The sequence below is a fragment of the Aythya marila genome, assembly GCF_965140915.1.
Source record: "Aythya marila genome assembly, chromosome: 3".
In the NCBI taxonomy this organism is placed as follows: domain Eukaryota; kingdom Metazoa; phylum Chordata; class Aves; order Anseriformes; family Anatidae; genus Aythya; species Aythya marila.
This window is the reverse complement of record NC_139044.1, coordinates 119,486,814-119,508,480: the sequence shown is the minus strand read 5'-3', so window position 1 is coordinate 119,508,480 and position 21,667 is coordinate 119,486,814. Positions and strand designations below refer to the sequence as shown.

The window sequence follows — 21,667 nt, the reverse complement described above, 5'->3', positions numbered from 1 at the left end:
TCTCCACGTGATGCACAAACAAGTCAAAAAATCACTGATCCAAACCCAACGTGCAAACAGAAAAGGGGACGGGGCGGGCACACCTCCTGCCCCCGGCCCCGGCCCACGGGCGGGGGGCTCGGCCTCCCCCCTCCCCCCCTTGGACCCCCACCGGCTCGGCTCCAGGAGCCCGGCAGCGGGGGTCCCCCAGCGCGGGGCTGGCGCTGCGGGCGCCCCCCGGCACGGCCCCCGCCGGGCAGGGCCCCCCCAAATCCGCCGGGGCGGTGGGCACGGGGGGAGCCCCAGCGGAGGGGCCGCGGCCCGGCCGGTGCCGAGCGGGGGGGGGGGGGGGGCCCGGGGCCCGGCGCCCCCGTCCTCATTTGGGGGCCAGGTCCCCGGCTTTACCAAATGCCGCTCGACCGGCCTCCGGGGGGAGCGAGAATCCGGGCCGAAGCTCGCTTTGGAACGTGGTCATCGATCTGCGAACCTGCGGGACGGACACACGGACGGGCGTCAGGGCTGCCGGACACACGGCAGGGCCCGATGGTGACCCCAGCCCCCCCAAGTGCCACCCCCGGTCCCCCAGCGCCACCCCCAGCCCCAGCGCCCTGCGCCCACCCGCTGTGCCGGGGGTCCCAGGCTGCGCCCCAGCTGGCATCGAGCCCCCCCTTGCTTCCTGCAGTGCCAGGGCTGGGGGGCAGCGATCACAGCCCCACCGTGCCTGGGGGACGCTCACGGCCCCCCCAGGAGCACGGCCAGCACCGAGCACGGGTGGCACGGGGAGCAGGAGGTGACCCCGGGGAGCGGGGAGACGCTGCCCCCCTCCTGCCCGCTCCCCATGGCCATGGGGACGACGCCGGCACCGCGCGTGTCACCGCCACGGAGCCACGGACGGATGGACAGCGGACAGACGGCGCGTGGAGAGGTGGTGGGGACGGGGAGGGGGTCGGGGTTGGGGTCCTACTCTGCCTGGGAGCTGCGTACTGGGGAAATGGGGTGCGTGGGGGGGCCCCGTGCACCAGAGAAGGGGACGCACCGGGATGGTGGCGGGGGAGGCACCGGGAGGGCGGTGGCGGCACTGGGATGGTGCTGGGGGAGGTACTGGGAGGTCTGGGGGTGCCCGGCGGTGCCGGGGAGCCCCTGTGGGGGGTGGGCAGGGGGGCAGGGGGCCTGGATGCCCCCCGCTCTTACCGGACAGGCTGAAGCTGGACTCGTGCAGGTCCCTCATGCCCCCGTGTCGCGTGGCAGGCCGGGTGGGCGTATCTGCAAGGGGCGTCCCCGTCTCTTTTTTCCCTGCGTGCACAACCACGGCCACGTCCCCCAGGTACGGGGTGCGATCCACGGCCCTGAGCTTTAAACTCTGCCGGAAGGGAAGCAAAAAGCAGAGAGAGCCGTGAGCTGGGGGCCGGGACGCGGCCGTGCCCGCCTGGAGGGGCCACGGGGCGCAGGGGGGGCTGGCGCTGGGTGCTGGGAGGACCCCCAAATGGATGGTTTGGACACAAGGGGTGTCCCTTGGTGTGGGAACGTGGGGAGGGAGTGGGGCTGGGGCTGGGAGCACGGGGGGGCCGTGGTCTGCGGAGCAAAGCGATGCGGGGAGGGGGCTGCGGTGGGCGCAGCCCAGGGAGGAGCGGTGCAGGGGGAGCCTGCACCGGGTGCACGAGGCCCCGGAGCCCCGTGACGGTGCACAGGGACGGGGAGGGGTGCTGGGGAGGGGGGGGTGGGTGAGCCCCTCGGCGCAGCCCCGTCCCCCCAGCAGCGAGGCGCAGGCAGGGGCTGGGAGCAGCCCGTGCAGGCACAGCAGCAGGACCCTGCCCCGTGCCCCTCGTGCAGCCCCAAGACCCCGCACGGCTCCCGCTGGGGCTTCCCTCGCACCACAAGCCCCCTGCACACCCTCAGAAGCGCCTGGGGGTGCCAGCACCGCTGGTCCCAGTCCTGGGGGTCACACCAGGACAAGCATGAGGGCAGAGCGGGGCGGTGAGGGGGTGCCCGGGGCTTGGTGGAGGGCAAAGAGCCAGAGACAAGAGGCACAGAGGGCCCCGAAGCTTTGCACGCGCCTTGCACACGCGCTGGCACAACTGCTGGGTACAGCGGGTGGCCGTCCCCAAACCCTCTGCACCGGCACCGCGGGGGAAGAGGATGGAGAAGGGCAGGAGCTGGGGGAGGTTCCCGTGTCCCGCTCCCACCCGTGGGATGTCACCGCCACGCTCTGCCCGTCACCCCGAGCGCGCCGCGCTCCCACCGGCACAGCACCGACCGCGGCACCGGGGGCACAGAGCCACCCCGCGGGCACCGCCACCGCCCCGCATCGCCCGTCCCCGTCCCCGTCCCCGTCCCCGTACCTTCTCCCGCTGCACCAGCTTCTTGTAGACGGAGTCCGGGAAGGAGCGGAGGGGGCAGAACTTGCCGGTGCCCTCGGCGCACATGAAGACGCCGTTCTCGTAGACCACGCGCCCGCGGCTGATGGTGACCAGGGGCACCCCGTGGCACCGCATGTTCTCGTACAGGTTGATCTCCCCGCCCTGCACCTGGGTGCTGGCCGAGATGGTCCTTGGGCAGGGGACGGGGAGGTGAGCGGCCGCCCTCGTGCAGCCCCGTCCCCGTCGTCCCCACGGGGGTGGGCACCTACTTGGTGGCCTCGGGGTCCCACACCACGACGTCGGCGTCGGCCCCGGGGATGATCCGGCCCTTGCGGGGGTACAGGTTGTGCAGCTTGGCAGCGTTTGAGCTGGTCACGGCCACGAAGCGGTTCTCATCCATCTTGCCCCCAACCTGCCACCAGAAGGGGGTGAGGGGTTCCCATGCGTGCCCCCCACTCGCTGTGGCGGATGCCAGGCTGCATCCTGCCCCATGGGGCAGCTCTGCCCCTGCCCTATGTGCACGTACCACACCCCGCTCCCAGATGATGTTCATGCGGTCCTGCACCCCGCTGACACCGTGCGGGATCTTGGTGAAGTCCTCCTTGCCCATGGCCTTCTGCTTGGTGCTGAAGGGCCGGTGGTCGGAGGCCACGACGTTCAGGGTGTCGCTGCGGGGGCACGGGGCAGGGCTGGGGCGCAGCCAGCCTGCAGCGGGGCTGGAGACTGGCAACGGGGTGCTCGGGGAGCAGGGCGTGCGTGCAGTGGGGTGCTTAGGGAGCTGGGCACCCATGCAATGGGGTGCTTAAGAGGGCACCCAAGCAATGGGGTGCTCGGGGAGCAGGGTGTGCATGCAGTGGGGTGCTTACGGAGCTGGGCACCCAAGCAATGGGGTGCTTAAGGAGCAGGGTGCCCAAGGAGCGGGGCGCTTAAGGAGAGGGGCACCCATGCAGCAGGGTGCTCAGGGAGCAGGGCACTTTGTGCAGAGGGGTGCTCAAGGAATGGGGCACCCCATGCAGCCCAGGTGCTTGGAAAGCAGGGTCCCCAAGGGGGGAGGCACCGAGGGAGCAGGGCGTGAGGGAAGCGAGGCACCCAGACAGCACCATGCCCATGAAGCGAGGCTCCCGGGAACCCACCCAAAGAGTGGGGTGCCCAAAGGATGGGGGGGTGGCCCTAGGGAGCACTTGGCCTTGGCAGCGGGGTGCCCGGAGAGCGTGGCACGCGGGGAGGGGGCGCGGGGAGCAGCCGGGGGCCGCCGTACTTGGCGAGCAGGCTCATGAGGTAGGCGGAGGTGTTGGTGTCCAGGCGCAGGGGCGGCACCGTCACGTAGGCGGCGGCGTGGAACCAGTCCTGGTGGTAGTAGTGCAGCCCGGTGAGCGTGGCGTGCGCCGTGGTGGTCTCCGCGTACACCACCTTCCCTGCGGGGACAGGCACGGCTGTGGGACGGGGCTGGGGGCACGGGGTGGGTGTGCAAGGGGGGGCTGTGCGTGAGTCCTGCCTGTGCCCCCGGAGCGCACGTCTGTGCCTGTGTGCACACGTGTGCTCACACCCCGTGCCCCGTGTGGCCCCGTGGCCCTGTGGGCTTGCACGCCTGCCTGTGCACACGCATGTGCCCACGACCCCACGTGTCCTTGAGTGCCCGTACCCATGGCCCTGCACCTCCTGCCCGTGTGTGACCGCGTCCCCAGGGCTCTGCTGTGTCCCTGCCCTGCACCTCCCTGTGCAGTGCGCCCACGTGTCCGTGTCCGTGTCCGTGTGTGCATCCCCAGCCACACGTGTCCCTGTGCACAGGTCCCTGTGTCCTTGCACACCCGTGTCCGTGCGTGTGCCCCCCTGGCCCCACAGCTCTGTGTGCACACCCACGGGGACCCCCTGGTGCCCGTGTCCCCACGTGCCCCCATGCGTGTCCCCGCGTGTCCCCACGTGTGTGCCCGTATCTCCCCATGTCCCCCGTGTCCCCGCATGTCCCCACGTGTGCCCGTGTCCCCCTGTGTCCCCCCATGTCCCCACATGTCCCCATGTGTGTGTCCGTGTCCCCGCGTGTGCCCGTCCCCCACGTGTGCCGCAGCGCCGTGGGCGGGGCCACCAGACAGAGGGGGCGTGGCCAGGCGCGCCAGGCGCAGGGGGCGGAGCTTCATGCAGGGGGCGGAGCTCCGAGCCCTTCCACCGCAAAGGGCGGGGCCACACCCAGGAGGCGGGGCCAGGGCTCCCACTGCAGCCCCACGGTGCGCGATAGGGGCGGGGCCACACGCAGGGTGGGCGGGGCCTAACAGGGCGTTACCCCCCAGGTGGGCGGAGCCTCGCCCTGTGGCCCCGCCCCCCGGCCCCACCCGCGGCCGTACCTTGCATCTTGGCGCTGGCGATGACGTCCCCGGCCGACATGCTGGAGACGTTCACCAGGTACACGGGGCAGTGGGTCTGCGGACAGCGGGCACGGCTGATGGGGGGCCCTGCGCCCCCCGGGGACACGGGGACACCCCCTGGGGACGTGGGGACACCCTCTGGGGACACGGGGACACCCCACGGGGACACCCCTTGGGGACACCCTCTGGGGACATGGGGACACCCCCCGGGGACAGCCCCTGGGGACACGGGGACACCCCCTGGGGACACAGGGACACCCCCTGGGGACATGGGGACACCCCCTGGGGACACGGGGACACCCCACGGGGACACAGGGACACACCCTGGGGATGCGGGGACACCCCCTGGGGATGCGGGGACACCCCCTGGGGACACCCCACGGGGACGGGGACACCCCCTGGGGATGTGGGGACACCCCCCGGGGACACCCCTTGGGGACACCCCTTGGGGACATCCCCTGGGGACATGGGGACAACCCCTGGGGACATGGGGACGCCGCCCGGGGACACCCCTTGGGGACACCCCCTAGGGACACCCCCTGGGGATGCGGGGACACCCCCTGGGGACATGCGGACACCCCTCGGGGACACCCCCCGGGGACACCCCTTGGGGACACCCCCTGGGGACACTCCCTGGGGACACGGGGACACCCCCTGGGGATGTGGGGACATCCCCCGGGGACACCCCCTGGGGACACCCCTTGGGGACACCCCTTGGGGACACCCCCTGGGGACGCCCCAGCCACCAGACCGGGGCCACGGGGTCCCCGCGCTATAGGGGGGGTCCCGGCCACGCGTGGCTCTTGGCGACTCACCCTGTTGGCGATGGTGATGACGCGGTGCGTGGCCTCGGCCTCCAGCTGCGGGGAGAGCGGCGGTGAGCGACCGCCCGGCACGGGGAGCTGGACCCAGGGGGGGTGGGCAGGGGGGGGGCTGCGCGGCACTCGGGGCGGCGGGCGCACGGATGGGGGCACGGGGAGGGCGTGGGGACCCCACGCATGGCGCAGGGGTGAGGACGGGGCGCGTGGGCGGTGAGCACGCGGGTGGATGGGGGGCGTGCGGGTGGCACAGACTCGTGGGGTGCATGGGGTGGCCGCACGGACGGCTGCTGGCTGGGGGCGCCCCAAAACCGAGCCCCAGCCCGAGCACAGCCGTGCCCCGGGCCCCCACCACGCAGCGGTGCCTTGGCCGGCCTCACCTCTTCAGGCCGGCTGATCTCGATGCCCTCCGGCCCCGTGATGCCCAGCTCCAGCGCCTCCTTGGCTCCCTGCGGAAAGGTGCGGGGGGCGTGGGGTCCGGCTGGGGGCCACCAAGGGCTCTGCCTGCCCCATGCACGTGGCCCCCTCCCCGCACGGCGCTCACCTCGGCCACCAGCTCGCCGTTCTCGGCGTGCACCCGGGCGATGGCCCCGAAGTCGCGGCAGGCGCGGAAGACCTGGTAGAGCTCGCTGTCCCGCAGCATGTACAGGTCCTTGTAGGTCATGAACATCTGGAAGGAGTTCACCCCCTTCTCCCGCACCAGCGTCTCCATCTCTGCCTTCACCTGCATGGGGACAGGGGCTCAGCGCGGACGGCGGCGCCGCAGCCCCGGGGTGCACGGAGAGCTTTAGGGCTGTGCTCCCCCCGCTGTGGGGTGGGCACGGGGCGAGGTGTTCAGCGCCATGGGGCAGGGACCCACGCTTCACCCTTGGGGATGTCTCCGGCAGGATTTGTGCCCATGCCCTGGGGAGCGACTGCTGCAACGGGGCCGGGAGTCCCTGGGGTTCGTTCCCAGCCTGATCCCGCCGCGGCAGCTGCATGGGGTCCCCCCCCTCCTCGAGGGGCTCATCCCGGCGGGGACCCGGGCTCAAGGCAGCTCAAAAGGCAGCCCGGGGTGGGCAAACCCACCCAAACAAGCGGCTAATGGGATCAGCGCACAGGAATTAGCCCCGGCCGCAGCAGCTGTTCCCGGGCAGGGCGGCCCCGGTGCCCTCCCGTGGTGCCGGGGGGGGGGGCCGCGGTGCCACGCTCACCTTGGGCGCCCACCAGGTGATGCCCATGTGCAGGGCGTAGTCGCAGCAGACCTTGGGGTCGGCCAGGCTGCGGCACTTCTCGTAGGCGTCCAGCAGCGAGGTCTCCTTGTCGGGCAGCACGTGGCCGATGATCATCGTCGTCCCTCCCACCAGGGCTGCCTGCGGGTGAGGTGGGGGCGCGCTGGGGGCAGGATGCGCCCCCGGGGGTGCCCGCGCTGTCCCCAAACAGCCAGGATGGTGGCTGCACCCCCAGGGGACAACGGGGGGGTCACTGCGCTCCTGGGCCAGCTCTGTTGCAGGCACCATCCCCCCCCCAAGCCCTGTCTGGGGGGGGGGGGCACCCCACCTTGTGCTTAAGGTGCACAGGGAGACCAGACACGGCCGGCCACCCCCCCAGTGCCCATGGGTTGATTTTGGGGGCCCTGCCTGGAATCTCCACGGGTCTGTGGATTGCAACCCTCACAGCCCCGGCATGGGGCAGGCTGAGCCCTGCAGCACCACAGGGCCCTATCCAGGGGGGCCACCCTCACCTGGCAGCTTGGGGGCCGTGGGAGAGCCCCCCCCCAGCACACAGCCTGCACGGGCAGCGGGGTGGGCGCCGTCGCACCCGGCCGTGTCCCCGGCTCACCCGGCCCGGCTAATCCCCAAAGCTCCTTTAGGCAATTGGCCCTGGGGGGGTGCTCGCTGTGCTGCCAGGCAGCCTGCCGGGGTGGGGAAGGCACGGCACGGGGTGCCTGCGGTCACCACACTGTCCCCTCGCCGTGCCGTGGCTCAGCACCACCCAGCACCCCCACCCTAGAGCCAGGCACGGCCGGCGCCAGCCCTGCACAATGCCCGCTGTGTGCGGGGCGCATGGACGGCGGCACCCGGTGCTCGGCACCGCCAGCCCCACGGCCCCCCAAGAGCTACACTGGGGGTGTTGAGGTCCCCGGGGATGCCCCGGCCCCGTGGAGCACCGCACCAGGTCCCTGCCATCCCCTCTGGGTGCTGGGCACAGCTGGGGGCAGGCAGCAGAAGCCTGCGCCCGGCTGCGGGCAGTGCCGTGCCCAGCCACGCAGCGTCCCTGCGGCAGCACGGCTGGCTGCCAGCGCAACCAAAGAGCCAAAACCTGATGATTTGCAGAATAAAAAGAATCACAAGTCAGCGTGATTTCTCTTGGCCGTGCTGGGGAAGAGCCGGGCTGGGGGCTGGTGCTGCCACGACACGGCTGAGACCTGTGGCACGACCGGAGCTGGCAGTGACCGCAGCCGGGCACGGCAGCCAAATGCCGTCTGCCTGGCCACGAGGCTGATCCAGCACCCAGGAACTGCTGCCCTGCACCAGCTGGGGGATCTGAGCCCCCCCAGGCACAGCCAGAAGGACCGGGGAGCCCTCCCCGTGCCGGCAGCACACCCACCGTGACCGTAACCGGGGCAGCGGGCGAGCGGAGCGCCGTGCCAGGCGGTACCTTGGTGCCGTGGTAGAAATCATCCACGCAGGTGGCGTTCATGAAGGTCTGGTGGAAGTGGGTGCTGGTGTCGATGCCCCCGGGGATGACGAGCTTGCCGGTGGCGTCGATGACCTTGGCCCCGCCGGGGATCATGAGCTCGCGGCCCACTTGCTGGATGATGCCGTTCTCGATGTAGACGTCCGCCTCCAGCGTGCAGTCGTCGTTCACCACCTTCCCCCCCTTGATGAGGATCCGCATGGTGGCCGCGTTGGCGAGCATGGCTCTGCGGGCAGGGCAGGGGGTCAGCCCCGTGCCGCCCCCCCCCATACCCGGGGGGGGGGGGCTCAGCCCCGCTGTCTGCTGCCTGTCCCCGGGGGTCCGGGCAGCCCCGCGGCTGCGCGCCCGCCGTGCCGGGCCATGTCAACACCGGATTATCCCCGGGAAATCCACGGGGCGGGGGGGCTGCCGGGCGCTGAGTCAGGGCCTGCCTGCCCCAACAGCCCCCCCGCTCTGGGGACCTGCACCCCGGCACCTCCCCACCTGTGACCCCATAACCCCAAGGGGGCCCCCAGCCTCCCCCCGGGGGCAAGGGGCTCTCACCCCCCCAGCACAGACCTCCATCAGGGGGTCTGCTCCAGCCCCCCCGGGTGCCCACAAAGCTTTCAGCCCCCCCCCAGCAATGAGCATCCCCAGACAATCCATAAATCGTGTGGTAGATGAAGGTCAAACGCCATCGACCCATCTGGGTGAGTCTGGGCAACGGGGGGGGGGGCATGGGCCAGGACCCCCCCTGGGACCCATGGACCCCCCTGGGACCTGTGGCCCCCCCCAGCTGCCAGCGGGGCTCCTGCACCCGTGGGCTGGGGCAGCCCCACACTGGCACCCAGTCTGTGCTCACCCCATAACCACAGCCCCACGTGCATTGGAGAGGGGCTTCGGCTCTCCCCAAGGACCCCCACCCCAGGGACCCCCACCCCAGGGACACGGTTCCCATGTGTGGGGCCGTGCCCAGCGCGGTGCTGCCCCCCCTCTGCCAGAAAAAGGCCGGGGCACCCCCGTGCCAGATGCCCCCTCCACCGCCCCCACCAGGGGCTGGCACGAGGGGGGGGCTGCCCCCCGCCCTGCATCACTGACACACTCGTGCGTTACTCCTGGTGTGCTTTATGCAGCTTTTCCTCCTTTCTCCCCAGTCCAGCCCCAAAACGAGGGCTCCCCACCACCAGCCCCCAGCCACCCCCGGGGCTCCCCCGATGGGCACGGCCACACGCGGTCCCCGCGGCGCTGCCGGCGAGGAGGGGACACCCCACAAAGGGTGCTGCTGCTGGGGGCTCGGGGGGCTCCAAATCCATCGGAGGCTGCCCCGAAAACATGCCAGCGGCTCCCAGCTGCCCGGCGAGAGGCTGCACCAGCAGCAAATGGCTTCCAGGGCGCTGGACCTGGCGGGGAGCCGCGGCGGCTGGGGGGGCGAGCCGGCAGCTGAGCATTCCCGGTGCCTTCGCAGCTGCCCAGGGAGGGGCTGGGGAGGGGACAGGGGGCTGGGGGGCACCGGGCACCCTCCTGCTCCTGCCCTGGGCTTGGTGGGTGTCACCCCGTGCCCTGTGCTGCCAGGAATGCCTTTGCCCATGCAGCTGCTCCGGCTTGGCACGCGCCAACTGCAGCCCCCAGGGCCCCTCCCCAGCCAAGGCAGCGAAGGGGCCGAAGGGAGCAGAGCCGTGGAAAGCACGGCCCCGAGGGGCTGCCAGCAGCCCCTAGACCCAGGGATGTCCCCGTGGAGCGTGGCGGACCCCCACAGCGTGCCAGGCAGGAGCTGTGCTCGTAGGATGGGGCACAAGCCCCGGGGTGGGCTGCACGGCCCCGGGGGGTGGGATGCTCCCAGCACAGGGTGGAGGCAGCGTGCTGGGGGTGCTGGGGGTGCTGGGGGTGCTGACCACGGCTGTCTGTGTCAAATCCTAAAAGCCATGGCCCCAGAGCACCCCGCTCAAACAGGGCTCAAAGGGGCGTCTGGATGCAATAGGGACGAGGGGCGCAGGAGAGGAGCCTCACCCGAGACCACCCCTGGGGAGAGGTTTTGGGCAGAGACCAACGGCTGGGGCGAGCGGCCACGGGAGAACCGGTGCCCACTGCCCGAGAACCCACTGGTGAGTGTAGGGGGACACACTGGGAGGACTGGGGCCGGGCAGGGCGGTGCTGAGCAGCCCACCAGGCGGGGTGGGGACTGCTGCATTGCACCCCGGCGATCAAAGAGGTGGTGATGGATGGATCTGGAGCAGGCAGGCTGCGAGCCACCGCACCTCCCTGCAGCATCCCGGCCGTGCCGAGCCCCCTAGGTTTGTGGGGCGCAGGAGGGGCAGCGGCACAGACCCGAGCCCATCATTTTAGGGTGACCGTGCTCCCTGCTGGGTCCCCGCACGGCCGTGCCCTGTCCGTGGCCGGCACAGCCCCTGGGGCAGAGCGGCAGCGGGGATGGGGTGGCCGGCTGGGAGCGTGGCACGGCCTCGGCCACGTGCACCGCGTGCTGGCAGCGCCCCGAGCCCGTGGCACGCCCCGGCTGCCGTGCGTGGTGCTGCACAAACCGGGATGGACCCGAGCAGCGCGGGCTCTGGCACGGCTTCACCCATCAGGGGGTCGGCGGGGTGCTGGGGTGGGTGCTGGGGTGGGTGATCGGGGGGCGCCCCCACCCCAGACCCATGGATGGGGTGGGGGGAGATGGTGGCTGCAGCCCCGGGCGTGCCGGGAGTCAGGGGCAGGTGGGAGGGCGAGGGCTGGGTGGGGGGCACCGGGCATCACCGGGGCTGCGGGCGAGGGGCTGCGGTGCGGGCACAGCCCGGCCACGGCCTCCAGCCCCCCCCTCGCCCCTCGGGGCTCGGCCGCCGCATCCCCTACGGGGGGGCTCCGGGATGCGGCACCGGGCACCACCGGGCCCCCCATCGCCCCCCAGCCCCCGGTGCTGCCCCCCGGTGCGGCCGTTCGGTTCCGCAGCATCAGCAGCGCCCCGGGGGCCGCGGCCGCTCCCGGCGCACACAAAGCCCGGGGCCGGGACCCGGGGGGGGGGTGGGGGGGCGGACAAAGGCGGGCGGCGGGGCCCGGGGCTCGGCCACACCCGGGGGGCGCGGGGGCCGCTCCCGCAGACAAAGCCCCGCACAAAGGCGGCACCGGGCGGGGCGGGGCGGGGCCCCCCGGGAGCGCCCCGCGGAACAATGGGGCCGCCCCCGCCGGGCACCTGCCGCCGCTCCGGGCCCTGTCGCGACACGGCACCGACCGGGGGGGGGAAGGCCGCGCTGCCCCCACTCTCAACCCCAGCCCCCCCCCCCCCCCCCCCCCCCCCGGCCGGCCCGGCGCTGGGCGCTGTCGCGACATCGCGGCCCCGTCGCGATCGGCGGCGCCACGCGGGGCGCCGCGCGCGGCCTCTCTGCCCGCCGAGCGCCGCGGGAAAGAGACCTGTCGCGACACTGCCGCCCCGTCGCGATACGCGCACCTGTCGCGATAGTACCGCCCTGTCGCGATACGGCGGCGATAAGAGAGCCCCCAAAGGAACCGGAACGTCGCATCCCGGCCCGGCCCGGCCCGCCCCGCCCGGTGCCGCCCGGTACCTCCCGCTCCGCTCCGCTCCGGCCCCGGCTGCGCCCGGTGCGCTCCCCGTCCGCGATCGCCTCTCACACAAACCTGCACGGCGGGGGGCGGGCACCGGGCACGGCCTCGGCCAATCGCCGCCCGTCTGCCCCGCGGGAGGCGGGGCCAAGCAGCCAGCAGGGTAGGCTGCGCGCGGCCTGACTGACAGGTGCAGGGGGCGGGGCCGGCGGCGCGGGCCCCGCCCAGCGGCCGCCACCTGCCCGCGGTTGCCGTGGTGACGGGACCCGGCACAAAGGCGGGGGCAGCGCGGCCAGGCCTCGGCGCCTCCCAGTGACCCCCAGTAACACCCAGCGCCTCCCAGTAACACCCAGTAACGCCCAGCGCCCCCCAGTGTGTAACAGTGCAGCCCCGTGCACCCAGTACAACCCATTATAAGAGCCCAGCACAATCCGTTAGAGCCCAGTAAAGCCAAGTGGAGGCCAGTACAACCCAGTCTAGCCCAGCAAAGCCCAGTTTGGCCCAGTAAAGCCCATTTGAGACAAGCACAGCCCAGAACAGCCCTGTTTAGCCCAGTGCAGCCCATGTTAGCCAGTACAACAGGGCCAATGCAGCCCAGTTTTGCCCCAGTGGAGCCCAGTTCAGCACATTTTAGCCCAGCAGAGCCCAGTTTAACCCAGTTCAGGCCAGGTTAGCCTAGCTTAGCCCACTGCAGCCCAATTTGGCCCCGTGCAGTCCAGCACAGCCCCGATTAGCCTAGTTTAGCCCCATTTTGCCTAATTTAGCCCAGTTTAGACCAGTAGAGCCCATAATAACAGAACAAAGTAAGCCCAATTTAGCTCAGTGCAGCCTAATACAGCCCAGTATAACTGGTCCCATTGAGCCCAGTTTAGCCCAGTGCAGCCCAGTTTTGTCCAGTTTAGCCCACTGTAGTCCACTGCAGCCCAACTTAGCCCAGTGCAGCCCAGCCCCAATTAGCCTAGTTTAGCCCCGTTTTGCCTTTTTTAACCCAGTGCAGCCCAGTAGAACCTATTATAACATAGCCAATTAAGCCCAATTTAGCCCAGTATGACAGGTCCCACTGAGCCCAGTGGAGTCCAGTTTAGTCCACTGCAGCCCATCTCAGCGCCAATTAAACTAGTTTAGCCCAGTATAGCCCAATAGAGCCCATAATAACAGAGCCAAGTAAGCCAAATTTGGCCTGGTGTAGTCCGCTGCAGCCAGCCCAGTATAACAAATCCAGCTGAGCCCAGTAGAGCCCTGTTTCACCCAGTGCAGCCCAGTTTAGCCTAACAGAGCCCAGTTTAGCTCCGTATAGCCTACTACAGCCCTCTTTTCCCAGTGCAGCCCAGCCCAGCCCTGATTAACCTAGTTTAGTCCAGTAGAGCCCATTATAACAGAACCAAGTAAGCCCACTTTAGCCCAGTGCAGCCCACTACAGCCCAGTATAACAGGTTCAATTGAGCCCAGTGCAGCCGCATTTAGCCCAGTGCTGCCTGGTGGTATTCAATTTTGCCCAGTTTAATCTACTGAAGCCCAGTTTAACCCAGTGCAGCTCAGCAGAGCCCATTATAACAGAGCCAAGTAAGCCCAATGTAGCCCAATGCAGCCCGGAACAACACATCCAATTGAGCCCAATGCAGCCCAGCAGAGCTCAGTTTGTCCCAGTTTAGCCTACTGCAGCCCAATTTAGCCCAGTGCTGTCCATTTTATTCCAGTGGAGCCCAGTTTGGCCCACTGCAGCCCAATTTAGCGCAGTGCAGCCCAGCACAACCCCAATTAGCATAGTTTGGCCCAGTTCAGCCCAGTGCAGCCCAGTAGAGCCCATTATAACAGAGCAAAGCAAACCCAATATAGCCTGGTGCAGCCCAGTATAACAGGTCCAGTTGAGCCCAGTACGTCCCAGTGGAGCTATGTTTAGCCCAGTAAAACCCAGTGCTGCCCATTTTCAGCTGAGCAGAGCCCAGTTTAGCCCAGCAGAGCCCATCTCAGCCCAATTTGGCCCTGTACAGCCCTGATTAGTCTTGCTTATTCCAGTGTAACCAAGTGAAGTCCTTTATAACAGAGCCAAGTAAGCTCAGTTTAGCCACGTGCAGCCCACTGCAGCCCAGTATAACAGGTCCCACTGAGCCCAGTGGAGCCCTGTTTTACCCAGTGCAGCCCACTGCAGCCCTCTTTTCCCAGTGCAGCCCAGCCCAGCCCCAATTATCCAGGTTTAGCCCAGTTTAGCCCAATAGAGCCCACTGTAACAGAGAAGAAATCCCAATTTAGCCTGGTGCAGCCCAATTCAGCCCAGTAGAACAGGTCCCAGTGAGCCCACTTGAGCCCAGTGCAGCCCTGTGGATCCCTGTTTAGACCAGTGAGCCCAGTGCATCCTCATTTAGCCCAGTGCTGCCCATTTAAGCCAATTTTAGCCCGGTTTAGCCCACTTCAGCCCAATTTAAGCCAGTGCAGCCCAATTTAACCCAGTGCAGCCTAGCACAGCCCCGATTTGGTCCAATTTAGCCCAGTTTTGCCTAGTTTAGCCCATTATAACAGAGCCAGGTAAGCCCAATTTAGCCCGGTGCAGCCCAGTGCAGCCCAGTATAGCAGGTCCAACTGAGCCCAGTTTAGCCCAAATGGAGCCCAGTTTAGCCCACTGCACCCAGATTTGGCCCAGTGCTACCCAACTTACCCCAGTAGAGCCCAGTGCAGCCCAGCCCAGCCCCGATTAGCCTAGTTTAGCCAAGTGCAGCCCAGTAGTGCCCATTGTACCAGAGCCAAGGAAGCCCAATTTAACCGAGTGAAGCCCACTGCAGCCCAGTGTAAGAGATACAGTTGAGCCCAGATGAGCCTTGGTGAGTCCAGTAAAACCCAGTGGAGCCCAGCAGAGCCCACTGCAGCCCTGTTTAGTCCAGTGTTGCCCAGTTTAGGCCAGTAGAGCCCAGTGCAGCCCACTGCAGCCCAATTTAGCATAGTGGAAGCCAGCCCAGCCTCAATAAGCCAAGTTTAGCGCAGTTCAGCCCAGTAAAACCCATCACAACATAGCCAAAAAAGCCCAGTTTGGCCCAGTGCAGCCCAGCACAACCCCAGTTAGCTTAGTTTGGTCCAGTTTAGCCCAGTGCAGCACACTGAAGCCCAGTATAAAAGATCCCATTGAGCCCAGGTGAGCCTGCTTTAGCCTAGCAGAGCTCAGTGCAGCCCAGTTTAGCCCAGTGTTGCCCCATTTTAGCCTAGTTGAGCACAGTAGAGCCCAGCTGAGGCCACTGCAGCCCTATTTGGCCCAGTGCAGCCCAGCATAGCCCCAGTTAGCCTAGTTTAGCCTGGTGCAGCCCAGTAGAGCCCATTATAACAGAGCCAAGTAAGCCCAAATTAGCCCAGTGCAGACCAATGCAGCCCAGTAAAACAGGTCCAGTTGAGCCCAGGTGAGCACACTTTAGCCCAGTGGAGCCCAGTTTAGCCCACCAGAGTCCACTGAATACCAATTTAGCCCAGTGTTGCCCATTTTAGCCCAGTGTTGCCCAGTAGAGCCCAGTTTAGCCCACTGCAGCCCAGTTTGGCCCAGTACAGCCCAGCACAGCCCCGATTAGCCTAGTTTAGACCCGCTTAGCCTGGTTGAGTCCCACGGAGTGTAGTTTAGCCCAGGGCAGCCCTGTTTTACCCAGTGGAGCCCACTGCAGCCCTCTTTTCCCAGTGCAGCCCAGCCCAGCCCCGATTATCCAGGTTTAGCCCAGTTTAGCCCAATAGAGCCCATTATAACAGAGAGAAGAAATCCCAATTTAGCCTGGTGCAGCCCAATTCAGCCCAGTATAACAGGTCCCAGTGAGCCCACTTGAGCCCAGTGCAGTCCTGTGGATCCCTGTTTAGACCAGTGAGCCCAGTACATCCTCATTTAGCCCAGTGCTGCCCATTTAAACCAATTTTAGCCCAGATTAGCCCACTGCAGCCCAATTTAACCCAGTGCAGCCCAGCGCACCCCGATTTCGTCCAATTTAGCCCTGTTTTTCCCAGTTTAGTCCATTATAACAGAGCCAGGTAAGCCCAATTTAGCCTGGTGCAGCCCACTGCAGCCCAGTATAACAGGTCCAATGGAGCCCACTGCAGCCCAGTTTAGACCAGTGCAGCCCAACCCAGCCTCAATAATCCAAGTTTAGCCCAGTAAAACTCATCATAACAGAGCCAAAAAAGCCCAGTTTGGCTCAGTGTACTCCACTGCAGCCCGGTATAACAGGTCCCATTGAGCCTAGTGCAGCCCAGTGGAGCCCACTGCAGCCAGTGGAGCCCTGTTTACCCCAATTTTGCCCAGTGCTGCCCATTTGATCCCAGTGGAGCCCAGTGGAGCCCAGTATAGCTCATTTTAGCCCAGTGCTACCCACTTTATCCCAGTGGAGCCCAGTTTAGCCCAGACCTGTCCACTGCAGCCCAGTTTAGCCTGGTGAAGCCCAGCATAGCCCTGATTAGCCTAGTTTAGCCCAGTTTAGCACAGTGCAGCCCAGTAGAGCCCATTATAACAGAGCCAAGTAAGCCCAACTTAGCCCGGTGCAGCCCAGTATAACAGGTCCCACTGAGCCCAGTGGAGCCCAGTTTAGCCCTCTGTAACCCACTGCAGCCCAATTTTGCCCAGTGCAGCCCAGTTAAGTCCTCTGCAGCCCAGTTTAGCCCCGTGCAGCCCATTTTAGCCCAATGAAGTGTATTTTAGATCTGTGAAATGAGTTTCACAGCCTCCCAGAACAGCCGGGGGGGCTCTGGCCGGGGGGCTCAGAGCCTGGCCCCGTCCTGGCAGCCTCCCCATGGGTGGCTGTGCCCCCTGACGAGCTCTGCCCTCGGGCTCCCCCTCTCCGGGCTGCCCGGCCCCCGGCCTCGTGCTGCGGCTGCTCCAGGCCCCTCGGCACCTCCGCAGCCCCCCTGGATGTGCCCCAGCAGCTCCGTGTCCCCCTGGGGCTGGGGAGCCCACAGCCGGGCACAATCACAGAACCACTTGGGTTGGGAGAGCCCTCCAAGCTCACCCAGTCCAACCTCTGACCTAACGCTAACCAGTCCTCCACTAAACCACATCACCGAGCTCTACACCTAATGCTCCAGTGCAGCCCAGTTTAGCCCAGTGCTGCCATACCGGCACGTCCCCTAACTTGGTTTCATCTGCAGGCTTACTGAGGTTGCACTCAGCGATCCCATCCCGTCCCGTCCCATCCCACCCATCCCATCCCATCCCATCCGTCCCATCTCCTTCCCTCCCATCCCATCCCATCCCCATCCATTCCCCCAAACCCACCCCATCCATCCCATCCCAAATCCACCCCATCCATCCCATCCCCATCCATTCCCCCAATCCCAATCCCACCCCATCCCAAACCCACCCCATCCCAAACCCACCCCATCCATCCTATCCCATCCCACCCATCCCATCTCCTTCCCTCCCATCCCGTCCTATTCCATCCCATCCCATCCATTCCCCCAATCCCAATCCCACCCCATCCATCCCATCCCAAACCCACCCCATCCATTCCCCCATCCCAAACCCACCCGCTTAGGCAGGTGCCGTGGCACACCACGTACTGCCCCAGGGTGTGGGGCAGCCGTGCAGGGTGCCCCTTGGCACCCCCCCGTCTCCATGCTAGGAGGCCAAAGCCCCCCTCATGGCCTCCCCGTGGGAGCTGGGCTCAGCCCAGAGCCCCCAGCCCTGGGACCCCACCACCTTGAGACCCCCCCACCCATGGGACCCCCCTGTGGGGGCGCGCGCAGGTGGCGGCAGGACACAAAGCACAAGGACCCGAGGGAGATTTTTTTTTTTCTCTTTTTTTTTTTTCCTCTTTTTTTTTTCCTCTTTTTTTTTTGCACAAAAACAGTACATTTATTCAAGTGTTCTCCAGCACAAGTACATTAGAAAGGAGCTTGTCTTTATGATAATCTTCTGGGCACCAAAGAAAAAAAAAAAAGGAAGATGGGATGAAAGCGGAACGGACAGACTTTCTACATCTGCTGCACGCATTGACCTTTTAATTAGTTCATAACAGCTATGTCACGAGCAATACTTACACAGATACAACAGAGTGCCGGGCAAGCCCGCCGCGGGCCAGAACCATACGGTGAAATGTACAGTATTATCGTCAATAAATAGAGAAGCGACCCTAAAAAAAAACAAAACAACAACAGAAAAAAAAAAAAAAAAAAAACAAAAGGAACGAACCGAGAGAGAGAAAAGGAGAAAATGAAAAGGAGGAACAGCAGCTGGGGGCCGGGCGGCGCGGCCGGGAATGTGGCGTCGGGCGCGGGCTGAGCCAAATCATAGGAGAGGAGGGTTCCCAAACTCTACGCGTTTATTCCTCGGTATGAGTACATGATTCCCCACAAATAGTTAAGCATCAGCTACTTCAATGTCTAGGCTAAAACACATGAAATCTCTCATTTAGTTTTCAAGTACAAAGTTAAAATGCCTTTTTGTTTTTTCTTTTTTTTTTTTTAATAATAATATATAAGAGTAAAATAATAGTGCTCTTTGAAACTCCACTACAAGAAAACAAAACAAACAGTCATTGTCCAGACAGCAGACTTAATTTAACAATATATATTTTTAATAAAATGTTTTAGCACCGTGTTTGTCACCTACTCCCTCGGCAGATCTTAAGGAATTTAGGCTTTATTTTTTTTATTTTTTTTTTATTTTTAACTGTTTAAATCTAGGGCTGTGCAACAAAATTTGTCTGTTTGTTTTAAAAAAAGACGTGAGTCGGGTACGTTAAAAACTGAACTCTTTCCCCACGCATCCCCCACGGCCCCACGGAGACCCGGCGGCTGCCGCAGGGGTGCCGGTGCCCCGAGCAGCCCCGAGCAGCCCCGGCGCCTTCCAGTTGTGCCGCGGCAGGAACCCTGCGTCCCGCCGGCACCGGCACCGGCCCCGGCCCCTCTGCCCAGCCCGGGCGGCCCAGGCACGGGTGCCCGGGGTGGGTGGAGGAGCCCCCGTGCTGCGGCGGGGCCGGGAGCTGCACGCGACTTGTGCTCGGTGCCGCGCCGGGGACCGGACCCGCAGGAGGTGCCATGGGGTGAGCGGGTCCCAGGGAGCGCACCGAGGGGTCCGGAGGGACCCCCGAGCGGCGCTGCCGGGGCACACGGGGCTCGTGCCCGGCACTGCAGGGTCGTGCAAGGCTTGCTGCCGGTGCCGCACAACCCGCAGGCACCGCCGCAGGGCCGTGCAGGAGCCGAGAGCAGCGCTGCGGGGCCGTGCGGGACCCGCAACCAGCGCTGCGGGGCCACGCAAGGCTCGCACCTCGTTCTGTAGCACGATGCAGGACGGGCGAACAGTGCTACGGGGCCGTGCAAGGTTTGCACCCCGTGCTGCAGGGCCGTGCAGGACCTGCAGGCAGCACTGCAGGGCTGGTGCTGCGGGATGTGCACAGCACCACAGCACCGCGCAGCACCTGCCCGTGGAGCCGCAGGGCACCGCAGGCACCCGCAGGCACCCGCACCCAGCGCTGCGGGGCCGTGCAGGGCTCACACCCAGCACCACGCAGGGCCTGCGGCGGTGCAGCAGACCCCTGCGAGACTCGCCCCGTGCTGCGGGGCCGCCTGGGACCCAGCCCTGGGGCCAAGCTGGAGCCCACGGCCCCAGCTCAGACCCCAGGGCTGGAGGGGGCCGCATCCTGCCTGCCCCCAGCCCCCAGCCCCCAGCTGCGGTGCCCTGCAGAGCATCTCAGCCTGGTGCCACCCGCGCCTGCCACCACACACCGACAACAGGGGCCCAGGAGCCCCTCCTAGCACCATGTGGAGGGAGCCGGGGGGGGGGGCCGGGGCGCCCCCTCCACCTGCCCCCACCGCTGTCGGTCCTAGCACCTCTCCGAGCACCCCGCGGCACCCACGGGTGCCCGCTCGCCACCAGCGCGGCTCGCTGCGAATTAGCCAGCACCCCGCACCGAGCTGCCGGCGGCCCTCCAGCGGCGGCCGGGAGGGGGGTCCCAGGGGATGGGCGGCCTGGCCCCCGCCCCCCCACGCACGGGTGTGTCCCCCCTCCCCGGCGCCTTTCACAGTTACAGGAAGAGACGGCGACGGGGCCGGAGACCTCTCCGAGCCTCCCCGCGCCTTAGCACCAGTCCCTGCGCTCCCCCGGCGGAGCCCCCTCTCCCTCACAACACCGGCCCCGGCCCCCCGAGCCTGGGCTGGGCACGCACCCGCACCCCGCACCGGACCCCGCCGCCGTGCCGCAGCACCTACAGCTGCCAGACAAGTAGCACCATCCACAGCACCGCCAGCACCTGCCCGCGCCCTGCCCGCACGCACCACGGCTCCCTGCGGCCGCCTGCCCTCGCCATCGCCACCGCCACCGCCACCACCGAGGGGCTCGCTCCGAAAACACGCTCTGAAAGAACGGCTCCCGGGGGCCGTGGCACAGGCTCCTGCCCCGTCCCGGCCCCGCCGCGCACACCCGCGGGCGTTAGCACCAGGGTCCGAGCCCCCCGCGGCCGCCCCGCCGCCGGCCCCCCGCTCCGCCTGCGTCCCTGCCTGCCTCCGCGCCGGCGCGTCCCGGACCTCAGCACCCTCAGGGCCACGTACGCAGAACAGCACCAGTACGTCGGGCCGGGCGGCCGCCGAGGGAGGCGCTTCCTTTTGGGACAGAAAAAGGTTATTGCATGACTCGGGGTGGGGGCTTCCCGCCCCGGCCCCGCCGGCCGCCCCGGCCCCCTCCCGCGCAGCTCCGGAAAGGCCTGGCACGTAAGGCAACATGGAAGCTGATGTCTTGACTCACCCCGCTGTTTAAAAGCACCATTATGAAGTCAGGTTGTACAGTAGTAACAGTACCTTTTATATATATATATATCTATATCTCATATCTATCATATATATATAAACTGTAAACAAGAGGTAACAGCGGCTTCTAGGGTTTGCTTTCTTCAAGGTTTCCTGTGTGGTAGGCACCCAAAATACTGTAGAAAAGGTGTGTGTTGTGGTGTGTGTGTTCTTGGCTTCCCTGCCAGTTGGTTTTGCTCCATATCACCAGTGCATGGTGCTGGTGGAAAAGAGTGAGGCTCAGTCGGTTGCGGAGCTGGCCGAGCGCCTCCCTGCGTTGTGCTCCCGAGCCGGGCCCGCGGCCCCGCGCGAGCCGGGAGCGCCGGGCGGACGGCGCGGTCCCGGTCCCGGTCCCGGTCCCGGTCCCGTCTCCCTCGCCTCCGCCTCTCCCGGCTGGGCTTTCCCGCGGCCGTTTCCCCTCCTCCGAGAGCAGGGCTGGCGACAGCGCCGCGTCTCGCCCGCTGCTCCGAGAAGCAGAAACCAAACTAACAGAAAAACCCAGCCAGAAAAGAGCGGAAAACTAAAAGGTTACCCAAAAAAAAATGGTTTTGGTTTTTTGTTTTTTCTTTTTCTTTTTTCGTTTTCTTTTTTTTTTTTTCCTTTCTTTTTGTCGTTTTTTGTTGGTTTTTTTTTTTGTCGTTTTTTTTTTTTTTTTTTTTTTTTTTTTAAATAGGCTAAAAGCTGAACATTGGAAATTCAGGAGAGGACACCGAACCCTTTCGCTCGGGGAGACGTGTGCCGGGTTCCCGTCGGGCTGCGAAATCCCGTCTCTCTTCTGGGTGCTGACTCTTCTCTCATTCCGTGTTTTCACTTCTCTTGGCGTGGATGTTTTTTGTTTCTGACGCGCTCTGTGTTACCAGTTCCTGTCCGTCTCTCTTAAACGCAGGCAAAGTATTCCTTCAGGGGAGCAAAGAGGTGGCGGATCACCGGCACGCTCCACGATCTGCCGAGCAGTCTCTGCCGGGCCAGGCGGCTCATGTTGGACACGTCCGTGTAATGCACCGGGAAGCCGAAGACCCTGCGGGGACACGGCGGGGCTCAGCCAGGCACGGATGGAGGTTGAGGGGTGGAGGTGGCCTCTGGCAAGGTCCCACGCGTGGCGGTGGCTCGGCACACGACGCTGCGCCACCGAGCATCCAGCCGAGCAGCCCGAGCGCCGCGAGGACCATCGGGGGAATCAGCAGCCCCCAGCCCCGCAGCTCCCCAT

At 66.1% G+C, this 21,667-nt stretch overlaps 2 protein-coding genes across 3 annotated transcripts in view; both read right to left on the bottom strand.

Moving 5' to 3' along the window:
- Window positions 1–335: 335 nt before the first annotated feature.
- Window positions 336–8,415, bottom strand: DPYSL5 (dihydropyrimidinase like 5; the record flags this gene model as incomplete). Its single annotated transcript, XM_082755934.1, has 12 exons — window positions 336–466; window positions 1,171–1,339; window positions 2,319–2,526; window positions 2,606–2,748; window positions 2,863–3,004; window positions 3,595–3,751; window positions 4,676–4,751; window positions 5,512–5,556; window positions 5,895–5,963; window positions 6,059–6,238; window positions 6,708–6,866; window positions 8,155–8,415. The coding sequence occupies 12 exons, from the start codon at window positions 8,413–8,415 to the stop codon at window positions 381–383; spliced, it is 1,695 nt and encodes a 564-aa protein (XP_082612060.1). The 3' UTR covers window positions 336–380.
- Window positions 8,416–21,040: 12,625 nt separating this feature from the next.
- DNMT3A (DNA methyltransferase 3 alpha) overlaps window positions 21,041–21,667 on the bottom strand; it is a 43,502-nt gene continuing 42,875 nt past the window's right edge. For both annotated transcript variants that reach the window (XM_082757272.1, XM_082757273.1), the window contains exon 23: window positions 21,041–21,478. In XM_082757272.1, the coding sequence (XP_082613398.1) occupies window positions 21,337–21,478 (142 nt within the window). In that variant the 3' untranslated portion in view covers window positions 21,041–21,336. The remainder of the gene's footprint in view (window positions 21,479–21,667) is intronic.